Genomic DNA, 22,821 nt, shown 5'->3' with positions numbered 1-22,821 from the left:
AAACAATTTTCTTCTACAATACATTTTCCATTAAATTTTTCATATAGAATTACCATCTTCCCACTTGTACCGCTGGTTATATGACACCCTGTATAACTCGAAGTAGCTTCGTCCACGAAAGTTGCGTAAAATTCTGTCTTTTCGATTGTTACACGAGCGATTCTCGTGTCACACACACTCTTGTATCATAATCACGTATAATAGACTTGCTGAAGTGAAGTTTCTTTTCAACTAATTCACACGAAATTGATTCAGAGCGTGAATATTTCTGAGCCAATTCTAAATATCGAAGATAACGCAAGAAAATGTTTTATTATATTGGAATCATTATTTAAATACACTAGAATCGTTTATTTGCAGAATTTAAGACATTCGAAAGTTTCAGTTACGATTCAGTTAAACATAAGATGAAAATTGAAGGGAGAAATAAGGGATATCGAGATAAAAAATTTTGCAACGCGTTAAATCTATGTGAATTATTGAAAGTACAGTTCATACAATCCCAATGCCGTTAAAGTAGCAGAATCCACTTAAAGCTGCCAGTGTACTTGGCCACTTGTAACCGGCTAGAAGTGGCCAGTAATGGATCAATGGGAATTCAGGCTGGTCTAAGCGGATTGACGCGAGTTGAAGCTAGTGGGACAACTTCATCCGTGTAAATTCATGTCTTCGCCAATGTAACATTCACTTATTCGTAAAGGGAAGCAGTGAAATTGAGAAAATGTAGATTTTGTAGAATTTCTTCTCCAAAAAGAAAATTATCTTTCACTGTCGCGAAAAAGTGACAATTTATTGAAAATGTCACCGATTTTTTTCAGCATGTTTATTGTCGGTAGGCACGAGAAATTAAATTGTGTAAAATTTTATAAACAGACACTGGTGAATTTTACAAATTTACGGACATTGTCATTTTTAAATTATAAACCAAGACCAGTGAAATTTGAAAATTTCATGTGTACGGTAGACGTGAGAAATTAACTCGCGTGAAATTTGAGTCTCCTATGTTGAACGGTTTGCAAGATATTAAATATCAAAGTGTCGCAAAATCAAGTAAACTAGGCTAACACACTTTAGAAAGAGCGCACTTTTTAAATCAGTACCAAAAATATTTATTATTATCAATAAATATATAAACAGCGATATTCACTGCTAAAAATTCAATTTCAATTTCGGAGGTATTCTACTGCTGGCCAATTCTTCCAAGTCCAGAAAATCCATTTGAAACGGCAGAGAGTGCGCAATTTGACGTAGAAATGGCTCGTACAAAGATATCAGTCACCAATGTCAGAACTACTATAGCATAAAAGTTAGTTGCGCTACGTGAGTAACTGTATCTGCAGACTTCGTATAAAATCGTCGGTAAGATAATCTCGCTGCTGGTAGTTGCTACCACCGCCTGCCATAAGTGGTCCAATATGCGGGCGGACTAAAACTACATCGCTCAAACGTGAAATAAAACGATAAAAAATAACCGTACATCTACCTTCCAATTTTCACTATCATTTTCTTCTTAAACAAGTATAGCAAATTCATCGTGAAGAAAATAATCCACCCCTGTGTACACAGCCATAAACATTGCCACAGAATTAACTCGTTTGCGCTTCCAACAGAACTCCTTTCTTCGATTTTTTACCAGCCTTTGTTAATAATGAAAGACGATCGAGTGGCATTCTTAGGTTGCCTTATAGTTCTATCAAAACTGAAGAAAAACTGTTAATATTCTAAACAAAAGTGTGCAAACGTGAGACTTATTTTAGAACAGAGGGAGTTTATAGTATCAACTGGCCAATTTCAGCTGTTAAACGTGCGACATTTCATTTGCACCAACCTAATAGCCATTACTCACATGCGAAACAAAATTGGACCACTCACAAGCCAAAATGACTAACTCCCTCAAATGAAATTTATGAAATTTATGAAGAGTTAAGCACCAAGTATGTGCTTTGACACTAAAATTCCAATAATTTCTCAAAGTAGAATTAATCATTTTGGCTTTTAAATGGCTCAACTGATGCTCAATTATTACGTCATTCTTCCGCAAAACAAACGACAAGAAAAATAAGGAAGGAATCTCTCCGGAAGGGAGAAGACGTAGCTGCGGTACGAGTATTCATCGAGAGCATTTTCGAAGCGACGCATCGATCATTCGTACGATTCCCGCGAATCCTTTAATCCGCTTACAATTGGCTAGATTTTCCCTGACACGCGTGCTATACCCGGTTCGAGCCACAGTTGAAATTTCTGTCGGCTACCTCTGAGCGGCGACGCGATCGTCACATCGAGGAGTCGATACGGACCGGGCGTAATCTCGATGCCGCGACGTCTACCGAGAGCATTTATCGTCCGAACCGGTGGATATGCACGCGTCTGTTATCCCCGATGTCTGCATAATATATGAATCGCGGATGTTAACGACGACACGGTATCGGTGTTGCATTCGCGGAGATCAGCACCGTGACGGTTCTGCATGGCGCCGCGAATATCGACGCGTCCCGACGCCCGTGCTTGTGCCTCGTTGCAACGTGCCAGGACCACGATCTGCTTGAATATCGTTGTAAACCGGGTCACTTGACTTTATATAATACGAACGGAGAAGCTTGCTCGAATCAGCGATACCCTCGGCTGCATACCCTCGATCGATTTGCCGATTTTCATAGTGATTAATCTTATTATTGTTATGAAGTGCTCTTTAAGTCCTAACCGGTGCCTCGTTTGCTCGGGGAATTGTGCGATTCAGTGGAGAATATGAGGAAGTCGGAGGAGATTGAGGTATTTGGTTTAGTTGAATTAGGTTGGATTTGGATTTGAGAGGAAGGATGCGCTCTGTTTGGTTAAAGGAATCACTGTAAGATAAGCGAGAATTTTTGGAAAATTGGCAATTTTAAGGATATTTCGTTACTCGAAATTATTAAAATAGAATTGTTTTGAAATGAGGAATCGATTGGAGTAGTGCAGGGTAGTGAGATAAGAAAGTTTAAGATGGATAATGAGAAAAGTTTTTATTCGAAAAGAATTTTAATATTAACACTAGAACTACCAGCCGAGTCAAAGTGACCCGTTAGTGACTTTCCAAAAGTGAATTTTTATGTAAGTAAACCGTGATTGGAAAATTCGATTCGTATCGATACAAATGGAAGCATACATGTAGAAAATAAATTCGGGAAGTTACAAACGATGATACTTACCAGTACTGAACGTTCACGTTTTTTCGAAAGATGCTAATGGGACATTTCGACCCAGTCGGTAGTTCTATTGTTAAATATGTGTAAAATGCATAATATTCTTTTTTCAAAACATATTCTGTCACACGAAAATTAAGATTTTCCAAAGTGAAGCTCTAAAATTAGGTTAAAGATTTCAATTAAAATAGTTAAGTGTAAAAGAACATTTTTATTAAATTATTCATGTTTCTATCTTCTTCGATGTTTACAAGTGTTAGGAATTTTCTATTTCTTTTCGGAGCATTCGGGAAATTTCTCGAACCGCGGAAGGTATATAAACATATTCACTTTTGTTTTGTTTGGAATAACCGAGAACTTGTCCGAATACATAGTATATAAATAAGGGGCGAGCAACAAAAGCGAGTCAGTCTGTCTCTGCAATAGATCGTGCAACAGTCTGTCTGTTTTTCTCGTTAGTGTAAATAATAAAATACGTTGTAGATTTTCTTTCTAAAAGAAAGTTTTCCGTGTTTCTTACACGAGAACATTTTGATTCACCTAATGAGCCATTTCGTACGACGAAACATGTTAGTAGAATACACGTTCGTGATACCCTATTTCATATTGTCACTTCCGTATCGCATCATAATCGATGCAAATCATCCTGAACTCGTAGAAACCGATACAAATCACGTGAAACTGGAAGCACCAGTTACGGAATATCCTAGATTGCTAAAATTGAAAACCTCTCCGCAGTAGTAAGGCTCGATATTAATTACTCTAGAAGAGCACACAATACTATGGCAATAATCAAATTTACAGGAGAATTCATATTGATATTTGTGAATATTCATAGACGAGAATTTTTACATGACAGAGTTGAAAGAACAATGCATTGTTCGGCACGAGCCGATACAACCAGATTTTTTTATTTCGCAACTTTTACAATATCCAATAAAAAGATGCGGGAAATTTAAATTTGATGAAAAATTTCGTAAAACAAACATTATTTTGTGAAACATTTGTAGAAGAACGTTGTATTATTCTTCGTGATTAATTTTGTTAAGACTTTATAACCCGATATTTCTTCGTTCACGGAAAGAGAACATTACGGTTAATTGTAATTTCACATTTTAACGGAATTATTAACAATGAAATATTTGTAAATATTAGGGAATAAAGAAATTGACGAATATTAGGGAAATGAAGTTTATAAAATATAGCAACTTACAAGTCACGTGGCATTGTAAAGGGTTAAAAAATTGCACTACTTTATTAGAAATCTGAAAAAATTATTACTTAAATATTTCACACGTTACAAAATAATAGTTCGTCCTATACGAGAAATATCTCGTATTATTCTTCACTCTTCGTTGTTAATTTTGTTGAAAAATTCTACTGCTTCGTGCGTTAGAAATGTGAGAAAATTGTCACTTATATTTCTGTTAAATATTTCACACGTTACGAAATAATAGTTGATCCTACACAACTCTGAAATAGTTGGAAAAATATCACTATTCTGAATAGAAAAAGACAGAGAGATAGAAAAAGAAGGGTACTATGGAGGCATTGTTTCTCCAAATTGAAATATCTCTTACGCGGTGGAATTTTTTGAAAATTTACGTCGGAAGCTATCTCCATTAATGATTTAATGAAATTCGGCAATTATCGGCTCGTCGTGGCAAGGCGAGTCGAGGCGACATAACTGTGCAAACAATCGCAATCTGGGTCACTTGATTTCATATTCCTCGAGAAACTTGTAAAACGTTAGCGTATTCCCGGCCGATGCAAATTTCCACGCTGGAGCTTCTTGTGTCTCTCTTATTGCCCCGATAAGTTTATGCAAACGAGAGGGTAAACTCCGGCAACAAAAATTCGAACGAGCGGCAAACGAAATCGGAATAATACCTCTGCCAGTTCGAGACCTAATTCCATCAGGTTACAACTGATACGAATTAAAGAGCAATTCTTCCCGTGTCGAACTTTCTTTACACCATAAACACCTGAGAAGCTGCGAAGCTTCAATTCTATTCAAGATTACGCAGATCTTCGATCGAAATTAGCGAAAGAATAGTAAGCACGAAGTTAGTTGATAAAAACTTATTGGAAATTAAAATTAGCCTCTTCGAAATAGTTCTCTGTAACAGCTACACTTCGTTAGTAACGCCTTTTACACTTCCGACGATACTTTTTGTAGCAACTTTTAGAAGTTACTTTCAGATCAGCTACTGAATTTTTCTTTCTCTCTAGAATCCTTTGAAAAATGCGTCCGTTTTAAAAATAAGATGGTAACAGCGTGCCGTTGATAATGCAATGCAAATACTGTCGCGAAATTCAGTTTGAAAATGAGTTGTAGAAAAAATTACATCTATTAATTTAACAAATGGGGAAATTATTGCAAATTTAAAAAATCTATTCAAGCTATCCTATTGAGTATGAAAAATAACGAAACTTTGTCCTTCCCTGCTTTTCTCACAAATCCACCACTCACGAGAAATACGCTGAAAACTAAGTATGAACACCCTGTATATTTTTACCGATGCAGGATACTAACTTTGACGAAGAAATGTAATTTAAATCGTGTAATACTTTTTCTACGAACGTAATAGGTGTCCTAATACTTCTGAACGGAAGTGTACGTTCTTGAAACACTCTGTCTATAAAAATGGACAAAATAAAATGACTGCAAATGATCCACTGCTGTTCGTTACAAAACATCGAAACTTAAGCGTATAAACAATTCATCACAGCAGAAGCTCGCTAGTTCAGATGTTGCTACGTAGTTTTTGAAAAAATTTCACCGGTGGCGATACGTGTGGAAAAAGTCGTTCAACGAAGCACAGCGGAAAAAGAGAGGAAGATAGTCTCGAACGAGTGAAGTTTACTCTGCATAACGCTAGAAGAGGATGGCCAGAGGTGAATTAATCCGACTGCAAGAAACGCGGACGAATTTATCGTTGTCCCGTGGAGGCGTGGTAATAAAGGGACCGTATTATTCAAGCGTATAAGTATTAATCGCAAAAAAGGATGCTCGTCACGAAAATGCTCGGGAGCGTGTGTCCGCGATAACATTATTACGTCGTGGCCGAGAAATTTCCCCCGCGTCACCGGAACATATTGCGTTTCCCAGACACGCGAATGATGTATGGTCCTGGGGAACGTGGATTCGAACGGAAGTAAGGTCTGGGAAAATATCTCGAGGACTGACGAGTAAATAAAACATTCCCGGTATCGTCGTTAGATTTTTTAACAAAGTTTTATTGGTTTCTAGTGTTTGTTCGAATAATTGTTGTATTAGGTGTAGAAATGAATTCTTTCCGACTTTTGTGTACAGTCGGAAAAAATGAAAACAGATCAATCGTCGAAATAATTCTTATTATTGTTGACGATGACCTTTTGCCAATTTTCTGGCAGTTTGCAAATACCGTCGTGATAGAAACTCGGTAACATCGAATTAATTATGCGAATCCAGTCAGAAAGAATTCATTTCTACACCTAATATATACTTTATTGCGTTTTTTGTTTTTCGTGCGTTTTGGTTCAATTAATCCACAGTGCAGGTATGAGGTAGTTGGACCATTGTCATAATTTTTCATATGCTTATTTTTGAAAAAAATATTATAATTTCTGTGTTATTTAACATTATTGCTGTAACTTCATTTAACCCTCGGTAGGTATATTTTTTCACACTCTGTAGGCAAAGTAGTTCGTTTGTGTCCAAGTCTAACTTTTTTACTGTTTGAAGATTTCAAAAAATCTGAAAAAATTCTGGAGCATCTATCAAAGTTTCTACTACATTATACAATTGCTCGTTAAGTCAAATGTTTCAAAATTTTCCATAAAAATAAAAGTTCTTTTCGAAAATATGCAAGAGTGAAGTTTGGCCTGGGTCACCAATGACCCAGTCGATACACTACATTCTACCTTTAAAAGACAATTCTACCTTTAGAAAAGAGTGGTCCATCACTCCCAGATTTACTCTGCATCAGAAAATCCTTGAAAATACCAACATAGAATAAGATAGATAGAAACTCACCCACGCATGATTTTCCATCGGAAGTCAGAGCTTTCTCGTCGCCGTCACACGCGCAGAAGAAGCTTCCATCTGTGTTCTCGCAAACCTCCGAGCATCCGCCGTTGTCGATCGTACACTCGTTGATATCTAAGCAAACACACGTGCACACACGTGATTATTTCACGTTTTACGCATGAGAAAGAAGCACAGGGAGGGACGGTCCCCCTCTAAACGATCGCGACATACGCGAACGGAATACGATTTCTTTCCCTCTCTGGCCGCGATAAAATTTTCAGAAGCAGTCGCCGCGTGCTCGGTTTACCGATGCCACCGTAATGAACGCGAAAGTAAGGACACGTCTGTGGACCAGCTTGACGTCGTGTATCGCGTTATACGTGGCTACGTGTTGCATGAAAAAGAAGATTAAGAGCCATTTGTTACGACTAGATAGTAATTAATCATCCATTCGGTAATGTATGTGTGTAAATGTATAGGTGTGTACGTGGACGTGTGCAGAATTTTTAATGGTTCTTTGGATGGGTTGAACTACCGATGTCTAACTCAATTCGACGAGATTAAAATAATAAGGGTGACACAACTGAAAAAAGTAAATTTTTCAGAAAATCGGTTAACCATGAGAAAATTGTTTTCCTTTTACAATTTAGATTATAGTATTGAGGTTTAAAGGGACTCTAATGAAATATTGTTTGTGTATTGCTTACTATTAAAAATTGGGTTAAGACAGTCATACTTTGAATTGTGACATTGTAGAACGATCTTTCGTAGATATCTCAAAGTTAACGATTTTTGAGATGTGTCTTTTCCAGAAAATCGAATAATCTTTGCACAATATACGACCTCCATCCACCATTCCTCTCCTCAAGCCATCAATTCTAAAATCTTCCTCGCAACTCAATGCATCTCACGTCTTAAAATCAATGCATTTCTACCGTATCCCATATTTTTTTACAGAGAATCTTCTCTGTCCGCTGAACCACACATGACTCGAGACAGTTTGAACTCGTTCACATACACACGTATTTTTTTTTCTTTAATACAGAAATATATTTGAATTAAATAAGAGTGCTATTTAAATTTAAAAATTGCATCCCAAAAAATGCGAGATAGTTTGTTATTAAGTTCATTTATTAACAGTCGCTACACAATCTACAAAATTTGGGAAAAGGATTTCCAGTAATATCGAAAATCTTTGTCATTAAATTAACACATTTGCGTCGGAACGTTTGGAGCCGCGGTTCACACGGAATGATTTCGCGTCTCTTCCTTCAATCGCGTTACGTTGGAAAAAACTGCCGTAACTTTTCGACTAATAAATATAAAATGGTAAGTTACCCTTTTCGTAGAACGTATACAATTATTTTAATTCGTGAAACGTCTGTTATAGCATTTCTGAAGAGAAATTGATCCATTTATAGCGTTTTATAAATCTACTTTAAGACAGATATCTAAAAATCTCAATGATGCATTTCAAAAACCTGAATTCTGTACTTATACTCCTTGAACAGTGAACATATCAACACTTTCCGTATCACCTACAAAATTTAGAAAAACAGACTTCCAGCAACGTCGACCGTCGCCAAAACCGTCTCTCCCTCGTTCTTCCTCCCCGGTAACAAGCATTTCCTTCTCCACCTTTTCATCCTCATCGATCAGCCACCACCGCGAAGTTCAAGTTCTTCCTCACCAATGTACGCGTGTCTGATAACGCGTCTGACCTTCCAACTGTCGTGGTCTTGGTCGAGAGAAAAACGACAGCTGTCCCCTTTCATTCGCATACAATCACCGCTCTCGTGTACACGGCTGGCATTCTTTCGCTAGCCAGCCACCGGCTGGCCGGTCAATTGTCCACGCGATGGCGTTAAATTGACCGAAATAGACGTACAAGGGTCGGCGAGATTGCGATTGCCTCGAGCGCTTTCAATGACCGCCAAGAGTGCTCGACTTCCGCCGCTTTCACGAGCCACGGACGCGATACGCCGTACGACGGGGACTATCCACGCGATAATGACTCCCGGACAGAATAGACGAGCAACGAAACGTCCCTTTTCCGCGCAACCCTTCAACGTTCGCGAGGCTCTCCTCCCGGTGAATCGATACAATGCTGCTTGATTTTTGTACGTCGCGTCGGTACGGTTCTTTTGTTGCTTTTCTCTGCATTCTTACGGCGAATTGATATCTCTGAACGTGAAGGGAATACCCGGGGGATTTATTTTCATGGCGGAGGTATAGCAACGTTCAAAAGTTTAGGATAGTCGTTCTATTCGGGCTGAAATTTCGTACAGACGTTGGTATCGCCGTTACTAACGCGTAGAAAGCGAAACTCAAGTGAAAGAATCCTTAGGTCAGGTGGGATTCAAGTCCCAGTCGAGAGTCCTCGCGTAATTTGACTGGCTTGTTCTAGCGCCTATCTGGTAGTTTTGGATAGAGAACAGATATCGTTGCTGAACGAAAGTATAGACACTCAAGTCTGGGTACTCAAAATGCTCCCAAGGGCGGCAAACAATAGTGCTCTTATTTTAGAGTACGTGGTGAATTTAGGGTATTTACATCGGTAGAAAAATTATGGTAGATATAATTTTATATTTTTACGGGAGAAGCAGGAATTGAAATCTATTATGAAGCAATTTTCATGTTGGAAGTATAGCACTACTTAAAAGTTTCACAGAAGTGAATGTTTTTCATGGAGTCAAAAGCAATGGAAAATAGGAGAGGAGACTAATTGCAGTAGATTAATTATTGCTAGGCTACCTAGCCAGGATGAGAATAAAGTATTTATAGCGCAAAGTATTGAATATTTAATCAGCAAGAGTGACAAGTAGCGATAAGTGAGAATCTTCAAAATAAAGACTCCTCTTTGTGAAAGTTTATTCCTGTTTTAGAGGAATACTTTTTCAGACGTCTGAAGCATTTTCACCTGGAAACATTTCGCTTCATCTGTCCCACATTCCGCAGAAGCACGAGTACTTTATTTGATCTATTCTTCCTCAGACATAACCACCTCTATAAACGGCTTTATCGTTCACTATATCCTCCCTTCATCCCTCGGCTTATCCTCCTCAACTCTTCTAGAACATGAACCTCTAATCGTTTTGCGGAACATGGCATTAACGTAAACCGAAATTCTCACGTCCTGCATTAAGCACGTACATTTGTACTTATGCATATACGTTATAGTCCAAGTGTTTCAGATTATGCAACGTTCTTTGCCGAAACTAACCGGGGTATAAATAGAAAATTATCAAATGGCCGAAATTTTCACCCTTTCGGTTGCGTGAAGCTTGAAGTGCCGTCGTGGCACCGCACAGTGTTTCAAAACGAATGTCTGACTGCTGAAAGCCGCAAATTTTGATCATTTCCTGTAACTTTGTGTTCCAAGATCCCTAAATTCTGATGTACGCGACGGAACACCTTTTTTTTCTCCGGAATCAATAAATGATAATTCATTCTTCTTAGAAGAAAATATTATGAAAAAGTCTAACGATTATGTTCGGGCGTACCGACGACCGAACAATACATCGGCCTTTTCCATAGAAACAGTATTTGTAAAGAGAAGTCTTAGCCGGTATAGCCCGTCGATTGCTTTATTACAGTAAAAATTTCGAAGACTCTACACCCGGACACCACATGCGTCAAGACCATGAAACAGACCCTCGACACCAGTAATCCTATGCGCACAGCAATATAACAAATTTAACAACAATTTCCCCACTTCCACATCATCAGACAGAAAAACCACACACTTCTTCCACCTTCTGCACAGTCGAACCACCAATGAGAAAACACACCTAGATAATAAAAGAGCGAGCATAGACACTCCAAAAGAGAACTCGTTTAGCTTTCGAACACTGCAATTATCACACGACTTTAGTGGAACTCTCCGGACCTTAGTTTATCGGGAGAGAGCGACGCGAAGTAAATATTGTAATATTTTGTGCTGCATCAGATTGAAATGTAGGTATAAGTATTTGCTTTAGAATGAATTAAAAAATCGTCAAGTTTCTTAGACTTCGTGTTGTCTGCTCTACTCTACCCTTCGCGAAGTCACGCACAACTTTTACAACTTTTAACCGACTCGTTTCTTCCCGCGGAGATAAAGCTGTTCGTGCATGTCAAGGTAAAAATTTCAAGTGGCTCGCTATTCGGTAATTAATCTCTGTCTGAAAGAAGTTCGTATAAGGGAGGGGGAGAAACAACACTGTTTGCCCAATCGAGATCCGCAACTAAACGATTTATAATGTTCCACGTTATTCATTGTGAAACTTCGATACAAATCTGACGACTCTCCGTTGAGCTAGACAGCTTTTTCTGCTATTTCATGAGTCTCGTGTGTGCACATATGGTAGGCATCGATCCGACATCCATATAGCATCCATTATAGAAGAGAAAACTGTATTATTTTATTGCACCTCGGCTTAATATTCTACTAAGAATGTACTCACTTCCTCTTGCTTGCATATCGATACTATTTTTCATATTTTACACTCTTGCAAAATTATTATCAGTCATATCATACAGTAGAATCATAGGAAATCATTTATCATAAGTTTTCTCAAAAATTTTCTACTCTGATTCAAAATTCTTTTGAAGAGCTTGAATGAAAGTGTATGAAAATCTGTCTATCGTTGAGCTAGACAGCTTTTTCTGCTATTTCATGAGTCTCGTGTGTGCACATATGGTAGGCATCGATCCGACATCCATATAGCATCCATTATAGAAGAGAAAACTGTATTATTTTATTGCACCTCGGCTTAATATTCTACTAAGAATGTACTCACTTCCTCTTGCTTGCATATCGATACTATTTTTCATATTTTACACTCTTGCAAAATTATTATCAGTCATATCATACAGTAGAATCATAGGAAATCATTTATCATAAGTTTTCTCAAAAATTTTCTACTCTGATTCAAAATTCTTTTGAAGAGCTTGAATGAAAGTGTATGAAAATCTGTATATATCTGACACTCTTGCAAAGTTATTATCAATCATGCAATAGAATCATGTGAAATCACTTATCATAAATTTTCTCAAAAATCGTATACTCCGATTCAAAAGTATTTTGCAGAACTTGAATAAAAAAGAAATTAATGTAGATCTATAGTGACAAAATTGAGAATTTTGTTTGTCAAATTATTTTACACGTTCGTTACTGTATAATGTATCCATAGTTATCCATAGTTGCCTTCACTCTCACGTATCTCATAAAATTTTCATCAAAATATGTACACGTAGTACCTCTCGAAACACCCGTTAAGCGGAAAGATCGATATCCACTTTATGCGCCATACAGGATAGAGAAGGCAATGTAATAAGCTGTCTTAAGTCTATAACCCTTTGATTTGGCACACGTGTTTTCGACTTTGACAACGAACAACCACCTGTCAGCGTGAAACCATCACACGGCCAACGTCTAATCTAAAAGTCAAAATGGATAACACACCCCTTCATCTGGCACACGCTACTAATATCCGGTAACACCGTGTACGAAACGAAGAATTTTTATACGTATATCAGTGTTTGAAATTTCCTACTAAACTATACACGAATCACTTTGTTCACATAATAACCCCTTCGCCTTCTAGTTAGCATCTCCTCTGTACCCCGTGTTTTCGTTTCTACACTCTCTGTTAGAGTATTCCGCTTGCCTCAGCGACATCTCATTATTTTCATTGTTGCCAGTCGTACTAATTGGCAGTGTAGCGTGGAGAAGCTATCAATAATAAAAACATTCCACGTTCTCGTACAGTAACGTGTTGTTACAAGCTTGTTCAAATAATATGTAACGATATTGAAACCCGTTGTATTCGTAATCACAATAGTGGGTATCACTGTAACCCATAAATCACGCTGAAATTACGCTGTGAATGTTCAACGGGTGACTCGTTAATAAGGAAACCATTTCGGAGGATAGTACGGTTAAATTGTTATTGAAATAATGTAACGAGTTGAGTAAAAATACGTAGTGACATTAATGTGAAATAATTTCATTTGGTACATGTGTATTTCTAAGGATTATCGATTTGAAGGATAATTTTCTTTTTTTGAAAATTAGACTTTTGGTAATTCAAAGGGTGACTTTTAATAAAGGAAACATTTCAGAAGATAATACAGCTAATTTATAATTTAAATGATACATTTAGTGTACTTTGGCAATTTATGGTATCCTGAGGAAAAATAAGTAACAATACTAATTTCAACTAAATTTGAAGGATAATCTTCTTTTCCTGAAAATTAGACTTTTTGTAATTCAAAGGGTGACTTTTAATAAAGGAAACATTTCAGAAGATAATACAGCTAATTTATAATTTAAATAATACATTTAGTGTACTTTGGTGATTCGTATTATCTTGAGTAAAAATAAGTAACAATATTAATTTCAAATAATTTCATTCGGCGAATAAATTTGAAGAATTAAATTTTTTTCTCTTAAATACTCCACTATTGTCAGAGTGTAAAACGTGTTTCGTTTTCATTTATTTACTTGTTCCTTCGTGACGATCTTTTCAACCGTAACTTTCTACTTACAATATACAACACATTTCGTAGCACAGAAACACGGTATAATGCGTGTCGCCTCATTTAATTACAGAGTACTAATTACGTTTGCCCACATTTGCAGCTTGTTGCCCGGACAAATATAAAATTCGTTCGCCATTGCACCACCCGGTTTGTGTATGCATAATTCATCACGTTTATAGATATCAAATATATATTCGGCCAGTTACCGAAATTAATCGTGTGTATATTTTGATACGTTTGATCAGTTTGACTGCACGATTCATTTGACTCGGCGACTGGAAAATTGAACGGCCGGCATTAATTTCGGTAAATCGTGCATCGCGCGCAAACCACGACTCTATTACAAAAAAGAAATGGACCGTGCAGAAAAAGAGGACACAACGATTCACGTCACGTTGAATTTTTTCTATGCCTCTACATTGCACACGATAATCGATAAATTCAGAGTAGGGGGGAAATTGTGTACTAAAAACTTGATAGCCTTAATTGGGAAATCTAGGTAAGATAAGGTAAATTGGAATTTTTACAATTTACTAGTCTCTTGATAGTTTTCCTGGCTAAAACTCGTTGCGTGTTTATTACAATTTGTCACTTTAATATTTCTTTAAATTTTAAAAAACCAAAAAGGATCCACTGAATTAGCAATAGAAATTTCCCTTGTAAGTTTTTAGTAATTAACAATTCTTCGTGTTTCTCACTGAAACCTGATCAGTACAGAACGTGCAAAGTATTATAAAAATTGCACGAACTGGGTATTAAAATTCTAACTCACCTTCCATATTCCCCCGATTTATCTCTAAACGATTTTCACTTTTTCCGCTCACTTGACAGTTTCCTTGCACGAAAACGATTTAGGAAACAGGAGGATATTGAAAACGTCTTTCGGTAATTTCTGTCTCTTAGAAATTCGGAATTAATGCTCTTGCAATACGTTGTATCGAACATTATAGAAATTATTTTAAACAAAATTGTTCAATTTCAACGGAGTTACGTTTTTTCGAAATAAACAGCTTTCAGCATGACCTAATACGACCTAGAAAAACTGATTAACGAGTCAGTCAACCACAGACAATTAACAAGTCATTTCGCTGAATTCCGTATCGCAGATTTCACCAGCAGAAATGTCGTTTAATATATTTTATAAAGGCTTAAAGATGAAATTAGTAGATCGTGACCGTAGAAAATATAAATAACCGTGGAACGTGAACAATTGGAATGTTTTCGTACACACGTTTTCCTTCGTGTTCATTGCTGCAATTCAAAACGGAACCAGAGAGAGAGAGAGGAAAAACAACAAGCTCTCGTGAAAAGTGCACGAAGTTAACCGGTAATGAGACACTTACAAAAATAAACGCTGTGTTCCACAAAAGTGAAAAGGGTACTTTGACCGCCACAAGAAAAATTTCCAACGTGAATAATTACTGTTCTAACAATTTCCTGAACTTATAACGATGCCGGTGAAACTTGACTCAGGGAAATATCATGTCCAGACGAGCCTCGACAAAAGCAACAAAAGAAGAAAGATAAATAAAAGAATAAAGGAAACATAATAACGATGAAATCGCTAAGAGGGGGATGGCGAACGCATTTAACCTCGTCCTGTATATTGTTGGCGGTATTTAGCTAGGCAGCGTAACGCGAAATACGAGAGACAATAGAGAGAAATTACAATTTTCCTCGCATTCGGGGACGGGGCCATTGTAAAAACTTAGCAAGATTGCGGAAAGTTCGAGGATGCTTGTTAGAAGTTCATCCTGACCGACGAAAATAGAAATAATACACAAAGTAACTTTTTAGGTACGGTCCTGCTTTTGTAACCCCAATTCTGCTGGAAGAAAGGTCGAGGGAAGAGGGAAAACGATATTAAAAAGTGCGGTATGAAATATTTTAAAAAGAAAAATTCAATTGTTTACAAATATTTTTGGTGTAATACCTTTTTACGCAATTCAGAAAAAGATATCGAGCATCCCGTTTAAAAAGCTAAAGGTGATTTTAAAAACTTTGAAAGAAAAAAATAACCTACGAAATATACAATGCAATCAGTCTGTAGACTTTTCTAAACTAAGGTATTCAAAAAAAGAAGAATTTACATTGGTCCAGTAGTGACGAAAATAATTAAGGTGACCAAATTACGTTGTCCATCCTGTGTAAGAGCGCCGTTCAGTTGTTGCCCGTACGGGCAGCGCATTGGGCTTCCCCGGGCTCAAACAAATCGGCGGGCATGTATGTAACAACCAGACTGCGGATTTTTATGTAAACTTACATTTTTGAGAATATAGTAGAAAAAGTAGAACTTCGGTAGGAAATTATTTCACTTTATTTTTTTTTTTTAGTATTTTTTCATATTACGTGCATTCTGTGCAATACTGCACCTTTAAATTTCCTATAAATGCATAAAAATCCGCAGTCCCAGTAATAACCATAAACGTCTTTCCCCACACTGTTTTAATGTGTGTGACATCACGAGCCCGCGACTGCCCTCAGCATTGCCCGCGGGCATCGGCGAGTGCCCTTGCCCGCCAGAAGGCCCGCTGAACGACACCGCTGTATAGTAAAAATTCGAAAGGCTTCGAAGTCCGTGTCATTTAATCGTCGTAAATCACAACCGTCCATGTTATAACGCGAAACAAAATTCACAAGAATCCCAAGATTGCATTTAATAAGATGTAATTACAAAATAATCACAGAGTAGAAACTTACACGTTGCTTCTAACATTAACGAAAGACAGCGAACAACGTAACGATCAGACGAAATTATCAAGAGGATAGGAAGAAGAAACCTTACATTCCGTACTAGTGCAATCACGGTTCAAACATGACCCGCGAGAAAAGAAACGATGAAACGGATATCCAGTAGCTCCTTGAAGAAGAAGAAGAAATGCTCGAAACCTTTACTCCTCTGTGCAACTGAAGAACCAAGAATGGCTCTCCCAAGGTACACACCACTTCTCTCTATCCCCGTTCAACTTAAAAACAAATAAACGTCCGGCATGGATACCAAAAAATGAGCTATTTCTTGCCTGTACGATAAGAAGACTCTGGACGAAACTAATTCAGAATTTCTTGCCCAGTCTTTACGATGTCCTCCGCGTATTTCACCGGATGTTCGCGAGCCAACCGAAAGAAACCCCTTTACTCTTTTTCTCCTCTCTTTACTCATTCGTGAAACTGTTCCCAAGTTAATCCCCGTTGATGAAAGTTTCCTACAAGGAAGAGGAGGAAAGAAGAAAGAAGAAGAAGAAGAAGAAGAAGTTCGCGCAAAACCAAAATTGCAGCTGAAAGTCGAACGATCTCTCCTCCAACTTCCGATTGTTTGCCTCTGCTCGAAAACCATTGCCTCTAAAAGGGATAACTTTGCTAGGCGAGTTTCTAAGAACACCGGGCGAAAGATTTGTAGAAGTTTTTGCTTGTCGCGTGACGCATTGAAACGTTCCACTTTTGACACGCTAGATTCTAATTAAACGTGAGATCGAACAAGTAAGGAGGTAGGACGTTAATGGTGATGCTCGTATCGATTTATCGCTCGATACTTGCCGCTAACTTGCGAGAAACAAGGGCTGTCGGGTTCTCGATGGAATCGAAAACGAGGACTTTGAATTTTCAGTATGTATAAGCTTTGCTTCTGTGCTCGACTTGTGGATTATGCGATGGATATAGTGCACGAGGGTGGTAATGGGAAAGTTGCATGGGTTAAGGAATGTAGGTTACTCTGGAATTAGGTGCCGACATCTTGTTTTTCCTAAGTCGTCATCAATTTTATAACTTACGGGGTTAAACTACCCTCAAAATGATACCTAAATTGGGCATTTTTTTTTTAAGAGAATTATTGACTCGATCGAAAAATTTTCACACTACTCTTAAAGAATATAAAAGTATTTTCTTCGTTTAATTTCTTTACAAAATGGCGGCACTACAACTGCGTCGCCGAACCTCTACTTTGGACAGATGTAAGGTTTCTCTTAAGGTAATAATTTTGTTTGCATTTTTGTTCCTTTTCTTTTAATTATTACCACAAAGTTTCTACATAAAGATAATTTTTCTATCAAAAAATTCCTGTTCTATTCTATCGAAAAAACGAGGAAGATAGAAAGGAGGACAGTTTGCAAGATAAAATTGGGTCAACGCTTGTTAGTATTCTTAAAAGCGTTGCTATTAAAATGTAACGTGAAAGATTAAATAATCCATTTTTTTCCATACGATTATATAGAATGAAAAATTTTTCACAGGAAGCTCTGATTTAATGTAATACTCGCGGAAAGCGATCGATCGTGACCGGTTCGATTATTTTCCAATGATTTAATTCACTTGTTAATCACGGGGATATGATTTTCCCGGTATGGTAGTTATGAATAATCAAGTAATATTCGTCACAATTAGTCGATATTACGGGCCAGGCGAATATTCGTATTGCTCGTTCGTGCTTTATTCCGCATCGCAAAATTAATCACAGCTTTTTTCATTATTTTACCTCGTCCCGATGAAAACCCCAGTTAATGAAGGTATTTCTAATTACACTTCACACGTCTAGAAAACTCTTGACATAGAAGAATGAAGTTCCTTAAGCGAGATTAACAGGGGAAAAATTGACGTTGAAATTAAACGAATAAATAAATAAAAAAAGCAACAAACTCTGTAGCGAAACTTCGAATAGAATTTATGGCGAATTTTTATATAATGAAGAATATCTTACTAGATTACGAAGTTTCGATAAAATTTGCTAAACTCGATACCCGAAGCTTCGGTATCCGATAAAACATATTGAAAATTAAAAGCATTTTAAAATTCTCGTTATAAACGACGTTACAAAACACTTTCCGTAATGCTTTCGATAAATTCCATGAATTTTAAAACAACGACACAAAAATTAATTAACAAATCGTTGTCTTCCACGTTGATTAAAAGGAAACAAATTTCCGCAAAATCTACAACACCCACGACAAGAATAGTTAACCCTTCCGACCCGACGGCGTTTGCAGTAGTTCGCTTCCTACGGCCGACTTGAAACTGAGCCCTAAACATATCGAATTATTTATAAAGTATTTGAGTCTTTGACAATATTGCGATTTTAACATACCATACTGAATAGTTAAGAAAGGAAAGCGGTGACACATTCGCAGAGTCGGTACACGGTACCGAAGTCGGCCGCATACAACGCGACGCGACGGTTGGTGATGCTCGGAAGGGTTAAAGGAAGTCATGTCAAAAAAATATCTACTCCGACTTCTTCTAAGCAAAAGATCCTTTTTCCTACCCAGAACTGCAGGCTCTGTCTAGGGTATCCCTTCTCTACATGTTGATTCATTTTTGACACTTCACTCGAGGATGAAATATCCAACACAATTCCAGAAGTTATCATCGACAACCGTTCGAACTGGATATCGCGAAATCCCCGACGAAAAGTTTAATCGTCGTTATACTCGCAATTAACCATGGTCTTGACGCGAAATTTCATTTAATTCCCGTTTGAGCCCAATGAAATGCGCCCCGATAAATTGCTGCGGCGAATTTTTTTCTCGTTCTCCCAAATTAACTCTCAACTCGGCCGGAAATAACCGACTGGTGCATTATATAATGAGCCGGGCATAATTGCATTAATGAATTCATCCCGGTTCCCGCCGCGAGCTCGCATTTCTCTCCGTCTTTTCAGCCAGTGGCCATTTATACCACCCCGGAGGGAGGAAATTCCGGGGAACTGTCAACTTGTAATCGGAATCACGAACCTCGAGGTGCCTTAAATCATCCCGTTTCTCTCGGCGACTGTTTCCTGCCAGCCCCGTCGAGCTCGTTCGCGAATAGGAACCATAAAACGGCGGAGGATCGGGGAAAGAGATGAAAGTGAAGGAGGTGGAGAGAGTTTCGTGACATTTTGTAACTTGGACTCTTTTAATTACAGCGGAAGATTGGAGGAATTTGTTGGATTCTTTTGTGTCGTCGTGTGTTTAGGTGTTTGTTTCGTTCTAATTACTGAAATATCTCGCTGACTGTTTGCAATTGAGTTTTGTAGAATTGTGTGAAATTTGAGTTGTTTAAGTAAAATTGAAATTTTGTAAAATACGAACATTACCGAAGAATTTTCTGGAATGATAAGGATTTCAAGTGTAAATTTTGGGAAATATTGTATTAAAAGCAGGAGTGTTATTACTGGTTTTCATTCGTAGTTTTTAATAGTACAAAAGCATGGAAGAAAGATTATGAAGAAGCAAGAAAAATATTTCAAGAGTATATTTTGGAAAAATATTTATTATATCAAAAGTAAGAGTGTTATTACTGTTTTTTATTCGTAGTTTTTAATAATATAAAAGCACGGGAGAAAAATAAAGATTACGAAGAAGCAAGAGAAAATGTTGGAAAATATTATATTAAAAATAAGAGTGTTATTATTGTTTTTTTTATTCATATTTTTTAACAATACAAAGGCATGGAAGAGAGGAAAATATTTCAAGTGTCTACTTTTGGAAAACATTGTTTCTCTTATTGATAATTTTTGTTAGTTTAATTAGTCAGTTGTGACAGTTTGCAAGAGTTGAAGGAGAATAAGAAGTTACGAGTTTTGCATGACAAATAGCGGCGCTTAAGATCCAAGTTTCTTGCGAACGTCCCGAGACAGGAGTGGGTTATACGTTTCCTCTAATAAGAAAATGATGCATAGTGACAATAGTACTTGGCTAATTCCACTTGGATAGTTGTGTTGATAAGTAGTGTGTAATTTGTACAAGACAAACGGGAAACGGTAGCAATTCAGCCAAATTCAGCAAATGTTGTTTTCGGTCTGACAAAAAATTAAGTAGAACACACGACCTAATTTCTTGTTACAGTATAAAACTGATGCAATTTTGTTAATTTAATTCCCCTAGAAGATATTCTAGAAACATAGCCAATATGATGGAGTTTTACTTCTTCGGCATTCTTGTTAGTTTGGTACAAGTTTTGTAAGCGTTTTATATTTTCAGGCAGAAACTGTACGATGGCGTTTACTTAAGAAATCGAATTTCATAAATTTTGCTCTGCTATAGTATAAGTCCTCTTAATTTTCAAGCTAAGATACAAAAGAATTCAAAGTAAACAGCCCAAAAGTAACTCTACAAAAATAAAATCTTGCTTTTTTATAATTGAACAAAAAAAAATTTAAGCCTTCACTGCTACAAAATAATAATAATTTTCATTAACTATCATAAAATTATTCAGGAAGATGGTGCATATATAAAAATGAAATCTAGAGCATTTTAAACATTTTAAGCATTTATTGCTACAAATTAGTTTCTAAAATAATAACAATAATTTTCATTTCTTTTTTATTTATCTTCTCGAGTGCTAGAATCGCTCTAATATCAGCAGCAATTATGTACTTCCGGTGCTTGCAACGTTACAGTACAGTTATCTCAGTTTCCGAAATTGGCACTGGCAACTGTTCAGTTACGATAAGAAGAATCGCAGAAAATTCGACCATCCGGGCGAACAGAGGATTTCATCCACTTCGCGTGAACGAACAGAAGACTCGTAGAAAGCTTTCAACGAACTAACGTATATAGAACACACGGTACCTTCGACGACGTCATTAATTCGGACAATTTTCTGTCGGCTGATGATCCAGAATCTCGATCGAATAGTGCATCGTAGGAAGCCGGCAGCCTACCGAGTGGATCCATGTGCAAGCTAATTCGATTACGTACTCGGATCGTCTAGAACAGTATTATGGGGGCACGACTAGGACCGGGCGGCGAAATCTCGTTAGGACACTCATCTCCCTATGGGGAATTGTTATCCTACTACCCATCGGTTGCGCCGTTCTGAAATTTTCGCGCCGCGAAATGAACGGCAAACGCAATTACGCCGACCAATGAAGAATATCGCCGTTACCGACGGCCTTAGACGCGTGATCTTTTCAATATCAACCTGAAGTGTTTCGCTGAAGAGAGATCGCAGTGTTTCGCGGCTCCAAAATTCGTCGACGTTTGCGTTTCATTCGGGAGAAAATTCAGGAAACTTTGTGAATTACTTGGCGCGGCGAAAGATGAAAGAAAGGGGAAAGTGAAGATTCCTACCGGAAGTCTGACGTCTTTTGCGCGGGAGATAAGGGGAAATTTGTGGGATGGGGGAACGATGGATTTTTGTAAGTGGAAATTCTTGCGTGGAATGATTGTGAAATGAACGATCGTGTCGGTGACAAGAGGAAATTTGTGGAGAGCGTTAATTCTTTCAAAAATGAAGAAACTTTGCATAGATAATTTACTATAGGAAGAACTTGGAGTACAAGAAATTTATCTTTCTAACATATTTCCTGAAAAGAGGAACGGAGTAAAAGTTGAAAAATTAAGTAAAAACTGAGCAATTTTGCTTTTCTGAGTCATATTTAACATTCTTTACTATTCCATTGAAATTCGTAATTCACTCGGCTAAAAATTTTTTCCAACGATAACTTATCGATAGAGAAACCTGTTCGAGAGAGATTGTTTTCTTTTTAATACACTGTACGAGAACCGCTATATCGTCGATTCGTGTGCAGTTTGTAAAATCGGTCGTTCGTTTAATAAAGCAGAAAAATCGAATCGGAGTCGTAACGTAACCGTGGTACAATGTATTACAGGACAGAGTGGATGTTCGCAGTGAAAAGTGTCCGCCGCGGGGCTTAACCGGCAAATCCAACTTCCTGTTAAATCACCCGTACGGATTAAACCACTTACCGATACAAGTTCCGTCGGGGGTGGCCTCGTAGCCAGGCAGACAGGTGATCGACAAGCTGTCCAGTATCGGTTGATCCTTCAATTCCATTGGCTCGGCGCATCGATAAGATCCTGGCGTGTTGATGCAACCATACCGGCACATCTCCGTTTGCAAATCTGGTTGGACGCACTCGTCCACGTCTAGACAGCAGAAAAAAACAACATGTTGTATCTACTTTTATTCGACAGTTTAATTCTTCCTCGCGAAATTTTATTTTCTGCGGTGTATTGCGTACTTTGTGAAGACAGTGTTTTGAATGGAATTTGAACTGCTTTCATTTGGACATTGTTGGGAACAGGAACATTCTTTTTGCAAATTTAGGGAAAAATTTGAGTGAGATTTAGTTTTGCAGTTTTTAGGGTTCGCTGGAATCTCCATCGTTAA

The 22,821-nt window shown here is 37.5% G+C and overlaps 1 protein-coding gene across 1 annotated transcript in view; it reads right to left on the bottom strand.

The window, feature by feature from the left end:
* LOC108578555 overlaps positions 1-22,821 on the bottom strand; it is an 87,628-nt gene that overhangs the window by 12,820 nt on the left and 51,987 nt on the right. The window contains exons 8-9 of the mRNA XM_017941915.1: positions 22,398-22,577; positions 7,198-7,323 (exon numbers count right to left, since the gene is read on the bottom strand). Coding sequence (XP_017797404.1) covers positions 7,198-7,323; positions 22,398-22,577 — 306 coding nt within the window. The remainder of the gene's footprint in view (positions 1-7,197; positions 7,324-22,397; positions 22,578-22,821) is intronic.

The sequence above is a fragment of the Habropoda laboriosa genome, unplaced genomic scaffold, assembly GCF_001263275.1.
Source record: "Habropoda laboriosa isolate 0110345459 unplaced genomic scaffold, ASM126327v1 scaffold41, whole genome shotgun sequence".
Taxonomy (NCBI): Eukaryota; Metazoa; Arthropoda; class Insecta; order Hymenoptera; family Apidae; genus Habropoda; species Habropoda laboriosa.
The sequence above is the reverse complement of the archived record's forward strand: the minus strand, read 5'-3'. Positions and strand labels throughout refer to the sequence as shown.